Source organism: Homarus americanus, unplaced genomic scaffold (assembly GCF_018991925.1).
Source record: "Homarus americanus isolate GMGI-L3 unplaced genomic scaffold, GMGI_Hamer_2.0 scaffold23617, whole genome shotgun sequence".
Lineage (NCBI taxonomy): Eukaryota > Metazoa > Arthropoda > Malacostraca > Decapoda > Nephropidae > Homarus > Homarus americanus.
In genome coordinates, this window is record NW_024720711.1 from 4,837,479 (window position 1) to 4,851,924 (window position 14,446).

At 39.2% G+C, this 14,446-nt stretch overlaps 2 protein-coding genes across 2 annotated transcripts in view; one reads left to right on the top strand and one right to left on the bottom strand.

Moving 5' to 3' along the window:
* LOC121860764 (structural maintenance of chromosomes protein 1A-like) overlaps positions 1-4,745 on the bottom strand; it is a 28,844-nt gene extending 24,099 nt beyond the window's left edge. Inside the window, exons 1-2 of the mRNA XM_042358121.1 lie at positions 4,475-4,745; positions 357-577 (exon numbers count right to left, since the gene is read on the bottom strand). Of these exons, the coding sequence (XP_042214055.1) occupies positions 357-577; positions 4,475-4,586 (333 nt within the window). The 5' untranslated portion in view covers positions 4,587-4,745. The remainder of the gene's footprint in view (positions 1-356; positions 578-4,474) is intronic.
* Positions 4,746-5,298: 553 nt separating this feature from the next.
* The window catches only part of LOC121860826 (TRPL translocation defect protein 14-like), a 61,850-nt gene continuing 52,702 nt past the window's right edge, over positions 5,299-14,446 (top strand). The window contains 2 exon segments of the mRNA XM_042358213.1: positions 5,299-5,439; positions 5,831-6,021. Of these exon segments, the coding sequence (XP_042214147.1) occupies positions 5,952-6,021 (70 nt within the window). The 5' untranslated portion in view covers positions 5,299-5,439; positions 5,831-5,951.

Sequence of the window (14,446 nt, forward strand, 5' to 3'; positions counted from 1 at the left end):
TCTATCACATCACACAAACTAGTTTCAGTCATTCATGTACTGTATACTATTGTTTCCCTGTTGCTGATGGTACCATACATGTAGATGGTGTAGTAATGAAAAAAAAAAGTCATGACTGGCTGAGGATCTAAGGTCTATGCTTTAACACTTCAGCTGGTACCAGTGACAAGCTTCGGTATACCCAACTTCTAGTTAACCATTGAACTGTGAAAATCAAGACAATACAGTACAGTACAGTACAGGTACTATAAACATGCATTTTTACAAAGAACTTAGATAAAACCAGAGTTTTCACAGCAGGAAACTGGTAATTTTACCGGCCTAAACATGTTACTGGACACAAAATTTTAACTTACATCACCATTAATCTTGTGGTCCGATGATGATCCCTGAACCATTCGAGTGAACCGCTTCTCCCTGCCATCCTCCATTTCAAACACCGCTGTTACATGTGCCGAGCGAGAGATTGGCTGGCCAATTGACGCACCATGGATGAGGTCGCTAAGTCTTTTAACACGTAAACTTGAGGTCTTCTCACCCATAACAAAGGAGATGGCATCCATAAAGTTCGATTTCCCTAAGAAAAATACGTAAATGTAAATACTGTATCTGGAATATATTAATATCTATGATAGAAAATCAACATAAACAAACTTGTATAGATACTGTAAACACTGTACTTCAATTATACTTAAGCTAATTTATCCTCTTCAATACTGGTCAACATTCTAGCCAATCAGGCGGTCCGTTATGTCTCTGTTATACACTGTTAGTGAGTACAGTACTTGGCATACACAGGCTCTAGACTGTACCTAAACATGTGCCATTGTTGTTCCTAAATTTCCTTACAATTACACCCTGATAATTAAGAAATGAGTAAACACCTACATAACAGAGAAATAAAAGGGTTGTCTAGTACATCTGTCAGTTGGTAAATAATGTGATATATATACAGCTCTATATTTATATAACACCTAGTTTCACTTGCAACCTGAAAGCCCACACTACCAGCCACCCATTTGTGTGTTGGCCAGCTGGATTTCAAGATGCTATGAAGCCTTTCATGTTATTTGTCTCGAGCTATAAACGTTAACGGCTGCCGTACCTATATCCAGTACTGTACGTATTTTTTATTAGTGAGTAAGAAATAGAATAACATCATTATCAGTTTCAATGAAATGTTCAGACGACGATGTATCCTGTTGCTCTGATAAACAAAGGTGGCAACAGCAAGCATCAGCAGTGTACATTTTTCTTGACAAAAAGTAAAACTACAAGGTAGTGACAAAAATCTAAATACATACTGTAGAAGTGATATTCCTCCACCTGATTTGTTTTATTCTTAAGTAAGACACCAGTTTTCTTTTCCAGAAATTTTTCCTTAGGAGGCAGAATGACCCAGGCGACTGTCATTAAACTTTAAAAGAAGATTTGGTAAAATTAACGTTTCGGTCATCCTTATGTTTTTCCGACGGTTTTTGGCGTGTTTGGAATGATTTTGAGCTTACCTAACCTAACTTAACCAACCCAACCACAGAACCCAGGAACTATATCTAACCTAACCTGAATTCCCAAGATTCCCCAGACAACCTGAACAATAATAATACTGAATATTTTCCTAAAGTGGCTCTTTCTAAGAGGACGATGGAAATTAATATATACAGTCTCTCCTCGACTTACGACGGGGTTCCATCCCGACGACCAGGTCGTAAGTCGAAAAGGCGAAAATAATACATAGAAATTCTAAAATGGGTGTCTCTTTTTCTTCTTGGCACCACGAGAACTCTCACTTTTACGCTTGCCAGCCATTTTAAACGGAAATACAAACAAAAATTTTGTCAGTACACAGCGCGATCACTAATGTCGGGACTCATAAATACGTAATGTGAAAAATATTTTATACAACCATGGCTGTCGTATGTCTGGTTTGTCGTAAGTCAAGGAGAAACTGTATTCAGTAAATCCTCATTTAACATTGCCCCCGACAACTTTGTGTCGTTATAACGTCCCTACTCTTTAGATACCCATGATTAAGACAACGTCCCGCCAATTCGGTATAACGTTGTCACGGACTACTTTGTATGGCGCATCACCCTCTCTCATCCCGTCAGAGCGGGAGGTGGAGCCACCCTCTGGGTCTCAGTGACTCGCCACCTTCCTTCTCTCCACTACCCACCACACACTCGTTCCATCTGTCCATCAGCGAGTACAATACAAAATTATTTTTCTTTTTTCATGTACTGTATAATATATACTATTGTCGATAAAAATTCCATTGAATTTATGTATATATAATGTATTTTCTGGGGCAAAGGGAGGCTAGGGAACGTAACTCCCGTCTTTTATCTATTTCTTATGGGGAGAAATTTATTCCGTTAACGTCGCAGTTTTCAGGAACGGAACCACAAAGTTGAGCGAGGACTTGCTGTACCTTATCTTCTAATTACAGGAGTACTGTACTATGCACTAAGAAAACACCACTCTTGTCAAGTATTACCTAACATAGTTAATACTGTTTTCCTCATCTGCAACTAGATATTTTTTTTAAATGAAGTGGTTATTTGCACCCCATAGTGCAAATAACGATTTCAGAAATTTGCACCCAAATTTTCACACTAACAAACCAATCCTCTTGATGACGAGAATCAGGTGCAAATAGTTAAACCATTACAGCATTTGAACCTGAGAATTCATCAATATTATTGAAAATTAAAAAAATTTTGCACTGACAAAACTCGGGCGCAGATAACGGTTTCACTATCCCTTAAACAAACCAATAGGTAAGGATAGCCAGGTTTCTTTGGATAGGTTGAATATGTACCAGCTGTCAAAGTACTGTAAGTTCTTTCTGCTTAATATGGCAGGGGGTCTGGGGATTAGGGAGTTATGTTAGGTTAGGTTCTGTACCAGATATCAAAGTATGCATATGATAATAAAGTAGATAATGAAGATGATTTTAATTTTCATAATTCCATTATAAACATTAATGACAGACAGAGAGTCAGTGCAAATAACTTCATTGGTCATTTTTACTCTAATTTTATTATCCCACAATTCTTTTTCATCCTTCTTTCATTGGATAGGTTTTGGTAATATCATGTGTAATTAGGTGCAGTAATTTGAACCCGAATTCCACTATGACACACCTCGGGTGCAGATAACAGTTTCACTATCTGTACCCGATACCTTGATAATAAGGTTCAGGTGAAAATACTGTACCTTACAGCCTTTTTGACATTTTTTTTATTTTTGTACACAACATTCACGAAGTATTGACCTAACATTTAAACCAATTTCTACTCTGCAAGAACAAACTCATTGGTGGTAGTGAAGCACCTATAGCAGTTTGTAACGCACCTAACAGAATTAGAAGTACAAACTGTTTTGGTCACATGACACAATGCTTTAAGGTCATTGGTTGTCATGTCGGTAAGAGGAGAGAAATAACTGGCAACATCCAGGGGACCATAAAATTGCAGATTACAGCAACCAAAGAATCTGATAAAAAAAATGTTACCTAACGTAATATAATATGATCATAGAAAAAAATAGTTCTATTGATTGAGTGTAGTGAATTTCCAGAATTCTGTGGTTGCTGTTTACTGCAATATTACCCAGAAATTTACACCTAGAAATTTGTGAGATCATTAATATTGATATGGACAAGAAATGATATGAAGTCGTATGTTTTGTTTTTTATTGTCTGTGTTTGTAATACTGAAAATTGGAAACCTGCAGACAGCCAATGGACAAATACTAGCCACTGTTTTTCACTATAAACATTGATACAGGAATATTCAGATAAGTACATAAAATAATATACCTGTTAATAACTATGGTAATATTGCAGTTTACAGCAATCACAGAATTCCGGAAATTCACTACACTCAATCGATAGAACTATTTTTTCTAGGATAATTTTCCTATATTAAACTTTCGTCGCAAATTGATAATAAGGAAGTTATTGAATTTTAAATAGAATAAAATCAGAGCACCTGTTGCCCCTTACATTGCTGCTCAAATTGTGTGTCCGTACGTTCGCTTACTTCCTACGCATGTACCGGGGGCGGCTGCCAATCAAATGGGTGCGATTTCGATTATTGGAAGTTTATTGTATTATTTCATTCTAAAAATAAGGAAACTTTAGAGAACAGAGGAACCCACGACGCATTCTGGTCCCTGACTCAGACTCTTGACTCGGTAAGGTAAGAAATACTGTAATGGCTATTTATATTCTCGTGGAGGCTGACCACGCGACTCTTAAGGTTATTACATAGCATTTGGTGGTCCAGGGGCAGAGGTAAGGTTTAGTTTGGTTATATGGTATAAACTCCCAAAAACAAACTATGATTAACAAGGTCTGAACAACTCCTGAACGCACAAGTTAAAGAACACAGAACAAAAACATATATAAAAGATTACATTATTATACAAAGTTATTTAATGATTTACTGAAAATAAGTTAATAATTTACCTGATCCATTAGGGCCGATGACAGCCGTGAAAGGCTTGAGTGGACCAACATGATAGAATCCCCGATAAGACTTGAAGTTCTCCACCTCTATGTATTTCAGTATGGACTTCATTTTAATTTTTCTGTGGTTAACCAAGGAACGCGCATCATCACTAAGGCACCATCACTAAGGTGTATCATCAACTGAGAATAATTAGTAATAAAATGTGGAGATGCAGCCAATAACGCGGGAAAATGGCGGGAAGACAAACATCAACAAACCTCTAGCTATGATGATGGTTCTGTTTTATATCATTTTACATATGTGACCTTATAATCGCTTGTCTATTCATATAAAATTTAAGTAACTTATAAATTCTAGAATATATATCTATGAAGAAGTATTTATACACATACTGTACTGTATGACTAATGGTGATTCATCAGCCAAGTGAACAATGTTAGAAAGGTTTACAAACAATGTAGCGAATTAATTTCTTTTCTAGAATTCATTTACTCGCCAAAATGAGCATGAATAATCCACAATTTTCTTAATTTTCATATTATTATATATGATTAAACTTAGGTCTTGTTTAAAAAGTAAAAATAAGCTACATTGGGTTTATATTCTTGGTATATTTCTAACATTGGATACTTCACTTGCCTTCTTGTCGGTGAAGTCATTTACTGTTAGTTTTTCCTCATACTAATACTTCACTTAAAAGTGGATATATATTAGAATACTAAATACCAGATGAAATGTAGTAAATGTTATTTTAAAGAGCATATATACGGGAGTGTAGGTTTCGTGACGTGAGTCGGGGCGTCGTCTGCTAGAGGGAAGGGAAGCATACAAGAGGCAGGACACTGAGTTGTTGAAGAGATAATACCTCACTGGCACCTCCACACACACACGAGTCGCTCTGTTTACAAACATAACGGAAAGTTTTGGTGTGTTGAACGGCGTAATTGTAATAATATAAGATGTAAGTATAATGGGGAAGTAAGGAGAACGTGGATGATAACTCTGATTTAAATACAACTATCATTATTATCTAGGTCCAGACTTCAACACGGGAAGTAAGTACTCAATCTCCACTGTATAATTAAGTTTAGGTATGTATCACCTGAAGATTACAATCCTAGCTTGTTTCTCCTAATAATTAAACACCCTAAATCTACCTGCATACAGTTCACCAACCGTACACTTGTATGATAATTTTGCTGAATTACTATTTATTCATGTATCTTATCTACGTCCCAGCAATTCAATGGTTACCCCTCATTATATTTCCTCTTTTTAGATACTAGATGGCGCTACTATCAGTTGGTTAGCGATACCTGGCAGTTATATTTATCTACAAAATGTTGGTGTAGTTCCAGGTGCTCCCCCATCCTCCTAACACAGTACTGCAGCGCATGGACGAGAGGAGTAACACCGCTTCCTCCCGCCAGTCATATCATGGACATTGTGTTGTAGACGTCGCCTTATACAGCCATGGCGAACACCACCATGAACGGCCACCAAAGCCCTAGCAAGAGGGTGTACAAGGTGGTGTTGACGGGCGGTGAGTACCATCCTCAGCTGCTTAAAATACACAAATGAATGAAATATACCTGTGAGGTGTTATGGGTCAGGTGGGAGTCATTATGGTGGTGGTGTTGTGGTCTTGAGGAGCGAGAAACGTGTGTGTGGTTGACGAGCCTTGCTAGTATTAGACATTATCCTATTTCCCTGACAATCAGTCGTATATATTTTCATGGCACTTTCTTTTTAGTTGCATATATTTACTGAATTACAGCTGTATGCGTGTATGCGATATAACAGCTGAATTCCCTTACTGTTATTGGTGTAATGTGCTTGATATTGCATTTGTATGTTTTTATTACTACATAAAATTAAGGACAGTATAGTAGGAGAGTAGGCTGGGTTACCCGAGAGGCGAACATAACATTTTCACCACTATGCGTATAATGACCACCGAAATGCGAGTTTTGTGGCTTGTAATTTAACCTGATACACTTATAAGATTGGTAATGTTAGGTAAATATTTTTAATTTAATTTATCAAGACCTCGGGTGGATAGACAACATCCACGGCTTAGTGTTACCGCTGATAACTATAATTTATTACCCGCGTGTTGAAGAACAATTAACTGTGTGTGTTCAATTTTATGTGTATTAATGTTTTGGTCGGCTTGATATGACAAATCGATTTGTTAAAAACGGACGCCACTGAACTAGTGCTTCGAGGATTTTTATTATTAGAAAAATGTTTCCTTATCTTTTATATGTATAGATTGGTTTTGAAACCTCCAAAAATCGCCGAGTCTACTTAAGAAATAGCAAATTTAATAGCTCCATTGTTCTTATGTAGATATATCCTTGATCGTGTTTAGCTGGATATTGTTTTACGAATGACATTTATAAAATTGTGGATGCAGAAAAAATATGTACATGGCAGATATATATTTTTGGTATTTTATTATTTAATACTGAGCTTTCAGATGCGAGTTATTAGAAATGCTGTTGAAATCTACTGTACAGAAGTGGGAATCATTTTTATTCAAGGAAGCAAGGGTAAACATGGGTTTTATTTTAATTTCATGGGATTAATTGCTGCACATTTTATCTACACCGTTCTCGTCGGGAATACAAACTGAGCAAGATGTATAATGGTGTGCGTTCCTTGTTCATTTTGATATTTAGGCTTTGCTGCACTTGGTGGGAAATCGGTAAGTGAATTGCGTAATAGTATTTTAAATATTGAACTTTCACATATCCAGATGGATTAATTGAAATAGTTTAGTGTACAAGAAACGTAAATGTTCAGAATGAATTAACTGGGAGCCAGTCTTAAGGTTAAGTTGAAATAAGGGATTGCGGTCCATCCAGAAGGTATAGTGATGGAGTGTTTGAGTGTGATAAGAGGAAATTGGTATATGCAAGTGATTTTGATATCGAATTGAGAAAAAATGTGTGTTGGAAATGTAATGACATTAAAACATCATTGCACGTGGATGGTGTGCTGGTGATGATTATTGAAACTAAATTTTAAAAATATATTTTCGTGTCACGAGAAGTGTTGTTATTTTATCATCTACCTTATAATTATATACCTATTGGCCACCCACTAAAGGTGGCCATGTTGAGGGCAGGATGCCACTGGCTTGTGTAGGATCCCTCCATTGTTCTTGATAATTTTGTCAAGGGCCATTTTGAAGCCCAGTACTGTTCGTGATTTGAATTCTTTCAAAGCTGGACATATGCGTCTTTGATGAAAATCCATCTTTCTTTTTTTACTGGGTATGTTTTTGTTTTTGTTTAACCCAGACAAACTTTTAAACGTCTTCTTAACACACTAACTCACACAACCTTCAAATAAGTTTTATGCCAATTTTGAATCCCGGAACTGGCCTCCCAAGTCAGGCTGTGGACGGAGGCCAGAATTGCATCTACTGTATTTTATTTTTACCCGCCACTAATTTCCTAGATCAGATCACGTGTCAGACGAAAACAGTGTAACAGTTTTGTTTTTGTTTAGAAGTCCCTTGAGGCGGTAAGGTGTATTGTGGTTGACCTTGTGGAAGGAGGGCGGGGGGGCGTAGATGGGGATATGGGAGCATTGTCGGGCTTCGCTACCTATAGACAATTCCACCCTTTAGTGTACCTGTATGTGTACACTCCTGTACACACTGAGCTCGCATGCTTATTTACCTTTATTAAGGTAAAGCAATCTAAAAGTGTACGTTTTACAGCTACCCAGGTGCGTGTACTGTATACCCTTATGTATTTCTAGTTATACGTGAAGGTAAAATTATAGTTTCCGTCATCCCTGTATTTAGATATCCAAACTATTCTAACGTAACCTAACCTATATTTGTAATGTACGTGATTGTACAGTATATTTACTTGTGTGAATAGTATGTACAATGAAAGACAAAAGTCGTGTCGTGAAATTTGGTGAAAACATATGCCTAAAGGCTAAAACTTTTGGTGCGCTCTGCCTTGTGGTAGGGCTCTCATAATGTTTCACCAGTTATATTTACTCTTCGGACAAAACCGCGCCACAACTTTGTACATAAGCCCACGTGTTTTATTGACAACATTATTAGGAAGACATTAAAAACGTGTATACCTTCCATACACGCTCACGTTTAATGTCGTGTACCAATAGACCTTCATAACTGTAGCTCCTGTTATTTATATCCTTGTGTTGTTTATATCTTTGTGTGGTTTGTGTACCCAACTTCTCGGTAATAGTTTATTACACACACACACACCACCTGCATAATGCATAGCTTTACCACGTTTCCCGCGTACTACTCGGCTGTTGTGGGCTACATTTGACTCCCCAGTAGCGTAGTACTACAGTATTGCACATACAATGATGGCGCTGACCTAACCTGATCTAGCCCATCTAATTTGACCGCGTCTAGTCAAACCTGACGACCATATCTCGACAATGTTTTGACCTCATTTAAACCTACGTAAATTAACAAACTGACAACATAAACCCAACCGAAGTGATGTGAACCCATAATTATGCCCCAAAATATGGTACCGTACTTGGTATTCAGTGTGCTGTGTACCAGGGTCCCGAACTGGTCACCAAGCCTGTGATACCCACTTTTACTTTTCAAAGATTACCTGAAGATTAGATTCCCCAGCTTATATCACCTAAAGATTAACCATCCTAACGCTAACCTTCTCATTTAACCTGACCTTCCTTCCTAAGGGTGGTTAATCTTCAGGTGGTATAAGCTGCATGGGGTGTGTAATCTTCAAGTGAATAGAATTGTTACTTGTGCCTGTGGTGCGTCAAAATTAGTATCTCGCTGACCTACAACTGACACACTGGCCCAGTCTTATAACTAGTCTCGTAACCGAGTATTGTATGGCTGCTTATGTTCACCTCCGTGCTCACCTTCATGACCTGACCGCTGGATGTTTTCAACCCACGAGGGTTATTTTTTCCCAAGTGTATAGTAGCTTAGTTTTGTTAGGCCTTGTTTTATTTTTAAGACGAGGAAAAATAGGGATCACCTGAAGTTTAGGCACCCGGACCAATTTAACCTGGTGATTAAATAATGGGGAGATTATACTAGGTTAGTGTTTCATCATTTGGAGGTATAGGAGTTTACACGTCCTCAATTAATGAAAATTCCAAAGCACGAGCCCATGAGGAACCAGACTTCAGGAGCAATAGGGATCGGTTGTAAACAGGGCTGCCCAGTATGGGCCAATAGACCTGCTGCAGTTTCTTCCATTCATATGTTCTTTTGTCGATGTTTGGATGACTGCATGGAGCTGCAGCGGATGATGGATGGAGGAGTGAGTGACAAGATACGGCTGTCGATGGTGGACGGTCGGGTCGGCTATTTAAAGGTACCCGAGAGGGGCCGCCCCCCCCTGGGGTCACACGCCTCTGTTTTATAGTATACTGTGTGTTGGCTGTGATTTATAACCTATTATGATGTATCGGGGACAGCGACCAGCGTGTTATCGGGCAAAATTTATGGTATTATCGTTTCGGTCATCCAGCTAATTTTAGGATTTTAAGTTACTACATTAGTTGGGCGGTAACACGTCAAAACCCACCGGAAAAACATAATTTCAACTTCTAACAAGGTGTATGACCGAAACGATAATTTTACCAAATTTATTGAATTATGTTCAGTGTGTTATGAGAGGCTTACGTCACCACCTGCGTCACCTTGGCTACCTCTGAGCACTTATGTTTTACCACACAAAGGAAGTAACGTTGAAATATCTGACCTCACCGACTAGACGTCACCCTCGGGTTATAAGGTTGCTCTTGTTTGTGACGGTGGTTACGCCCCTAGGTAAGGCTGGTCGGTATAAGCGAAGCCTGTACTAACGAAAGCTTTATTAGAGTCCTTATTAAAATTGAGGTTACGTTTCCTATCACAGCTATTGTCCCCATTTTTGGAAGTTTAAGGTTTGTTGTGTATGTGTTACGAGCTTTTGTTCCTGAGGAGTAGTAAAGGCGATGTTGGAATGTACACTATATTATCAAACGCCAACAATAATCAAAACAATCGCCACACTCATACACCATTCGTAGTTACACAAATATCAAACAATACGCTAACAATCCCCACAATCCTACCACATACAAGGTACATAAAATATTACAAACCTACATTACATTCTCGGCCACAGTAACACAGTTTGCTATGACCCACAACTGACCAGTGACCACCAGCTCCACACTCTCGTCCGTCCAGCAAAGCTCTGCCTTCCTCCCTCCCTCGTGTACTGTACTGCTTCATTACACCTCCGTTCGAGATCTGAACAACACAGATACGGGGCTTCGGAATGCCTAACAATGAGCTCAAGCTGTGGATCATCCAATGAATCCACGATCCATGATTCAAGGTTCGGAACATCGAGTCGGGAGATCGAGTAGCGGGGCGGAGCAGTGGGTCGGGCAGCAGCCAACACGGGTCGATGGTCAGGCACCAGTTGGGTCTTCAAGCTTGTTCTATATCCAGGTTCATAATAATGTGGTGCAGGACGTATTGTAAGTACTGTACTGTACTCATATTCTGCACAATGTTTACTAACGACAATACTAAAAATTAGAAAGGCAGGACAGAACCGTACTAGGAAGAGACCAAGACAACTCGACAAGTATGTTATCCACTGATGCAGTATACTGTATAGGCCATAGGATATAAGTATTCATGTGTGTGTCTCCGGTGTTCTCGGATTTGACATATGAAGAAGTTGAGAACGTGTTTGGCAGGAATCCAGTCAAACCATGACGTCACATTTGACGCAACTGTGTTTATTATCACCTCGAGTTTGTGTCACCGTAAACGACGACTTGTTGATTTCTTATTGTAAGAGCTGTAGCTTGTGACTACCCCCCCCCTCCTCCCCATTCTCACACTGACGTCTGGAGGCGCTCATAAAATCCGTTTTGCCAGGTCGTGTTTCATCACCTGCCAGACGTTATTTATTGGTCATATAGTCCCTCAACCTAAACTGACTATGAGGACTGGAACTTGTTAAGACTGGGTCTTAATGTTAAGGTTAGGTAGTGGACCATTAGGACTTGGCGCCCATTTGACCAAGGCCTCGTCACTGACCTCACGTGTGGGCGATGTTAATGGTTATGTTAGTCGGCCTAATACATCCTGATTAATGATTTTATGTTCTCCAAATGTGTGTGTTTACACTGAGGGGCTTACCGCTAACCACCCCCGCACTACAGTTGACACCAGTTCCTGTCCAGTTCCCTGTAAACAGGGAAACCAGATACCAGATGAACAACGATGCCATAGAGAAATCCGACTGCGAGAGAGATTTAGGAGTAATGATAAGTAGGAACCTTAAACCAAGTAAACGATGTGTTTTTGCTCGTAACAAGGCTAATAAAGTACTTGGGTTCATACAAAGGAGTGTTAGTTAAAAGACTAGCGAGGTCACCCTAAAACTGTATCTTGCGCTTGTGAGACCACACCTGGACTACGCAGTTCAGTTCTGGTCACCGTATTACAGAATGGATATAGAATCCTTGGAAAGAATTCAGAGGAGAATGACAAGACTAATCCCGGGCATTCGGAACCTTGAGTATAGATACAGGCTAAAGCATCTTAATTTGCACTCCCTCGAGAGACGTAAAGCGAGGGGCGACCTGATAGAGGTGTATAAGTGGAAGGCAGGGCTAAACAAAGGGGACATTACAAAGATACTCAAACTATCCAACCAGGAGCGAACTCGTAACAATGGTTTTAAATTAGATAAATTTAGATTTAGGCGTGAAATCGGTAAACATTGGTTTGGAAACAGAGTAGTGGATTAATGGAACAAGTTACCAAATATCATCATTAACTCGAATACGCTGAATAGCTTCAAACATAGGTTGGATGCTTATATGAGCAATAGGGGTTGGGTATGAACGGGACTGCCCAGTATGGGCCAATAGACCCGCTGCAGTTTCCTCCATTCTTATGTTCTTATGTTCTCTACACGCGAGGTAAACAACTAAGATAAGAACATAAGAACATAAGGCGTGAAGATTGTGCCTCACCTATATAACTATTTATTTATTTACCTACTCACCTATTTACTTGTACTTCTTGTCAGTTTACTGGCCTTCGTCAGTTGTCTTGTGTCAGCAGCTGGCCTCTTGGCACACACTGAAGGTGGTGAGGGTCATGTTGATGGGAACTGATAATCAGTCTCTAACATACGTACACATACATACGTGTACCAACATTTTGTGTAGTTTTCATATGTGAATAATTGAGTAATGTGGTGAAGTAAAATAGTACAGTAGCAATTATAATAGAAACAGTAAAGTTTATAATAAATAGTGATAAAATAATAATAGTGTCTTATGAGAGAAGGGGGATGTGAATTACAACAATGATGTGTGTGTGTGTCACTTCCTGCACCACTGGCGTGTAATAATAGACTCAAGGGGGGGGGGGTGAACAGGACAGAACAGGAGAGTTGGCACAAGGAAGAAAAGAGGATGGTGGAGGAATGGAAGTGGTGGAAGGGGGTCCAGGGTGTCTTCATCAGGGGAGTAGGGAGGGAGGGGGTAGTGTTGCCAATTGGCAGCGTGTTACACATCACATGAGATGACCTTAATGAATATTGTTGTCATTATTAGGAGTAGCTGTGGTCGTAGTAATAATTGTTATCCAAAATTGTAATGATTATACTGTATTTTTTTTTTACTTTGAACATGTGCTTTTCTCATTACTGGAATGTGGTGGTTGTGATTAGAGGCAGGAGTACCAACAGACTGGAGGACAGTGACTTGTGCTGGTCACCCTAATGTTGGGTTATATTGAGCAGTGTGTACCAGTTTTCCCTGCTTGACACAACAGATAGCCAGGGAGATAAATTAACTAATTACTTACAGAGAGGAGAGAGAGAGAGATATCATCCCTCAATTAATGGCAAAATGACTGATCTATCTGCATTGTTTATATTATTATTATTATTATTATTATTATTATTATTATTATTATTATTATTATTATTACTGTCGTTAGTATCATCATTGCTTCAAGATTGAGTGAGCTTCTCGAGTGTTTTGCCATTGTTTTTATGAATGGGTGGGAACAGCAGTTGAATGGCGGGGCAGTTGTTTACGTCTGTTTATCGTAGTGGCTGAGTGTAGGACCTGTATCAGCCGACTGTCTTCTAGGACCTAGGTGACCACTGTTGCCTCATCATCGTCGTATTATTATTATTAATTTTTTTTTGGGGGGGGGTGGATTTTATATTTTTTTATTAAGTTTTTATTTGCTGGTATGGAAATATCGTGGCTCTCACGGTGCCCAAGCCTTATCACCCAGAAGCATGTTGCCCTCAATCCCCTACTTAGATAATCCAGGTGGGCGTTACGTATACACACACACACACACACACACACAGAGGGAAGATAGGCATGTCTCCCAACTTTTTTTTATTTTAAACGTGATACTTTTCTTTGAAGAGTAATACCCAAGAAATACAATATATATTACAGTCATCGATAACACATGTTCTATAGATTTATATGATTACATTACATATAGGTTGAGCATTATCTAGGCTCATTTCCGAGGCTGTTCTGGGCCACCATCTGCACTGTACGCTCTCACGTGTGGGAGAGTTATGGGGAGAGTTTGGCAGGTGAGTGGTGGGGGTTAAGGTTTTCCCACGGTGATAGCAAGGCTTACGCCACACACACACACACTCCGGATGATGAACTTAAGCTGATTGTGGTAAATGTCTGGTGTGGGGGGGGTTCCTTCATTGGTCAGGTCAAGGAACCCTCAGGAGACGAATGTTTGTCTTCCTTTATAAATTGTCTTTATTTTTTCTTCTCCCTCTTCTTTTAATGGATTTGCTCTTGTCTTTTATTTTCGTCTCCGTTTAGCTATCTCTCCTTTCTGTCTTCCCTCCCTCCTCCCTTTCCCCTCTCCTCTCTACCTCCCCTCTTCTGTCCCACCTCTCCCCATC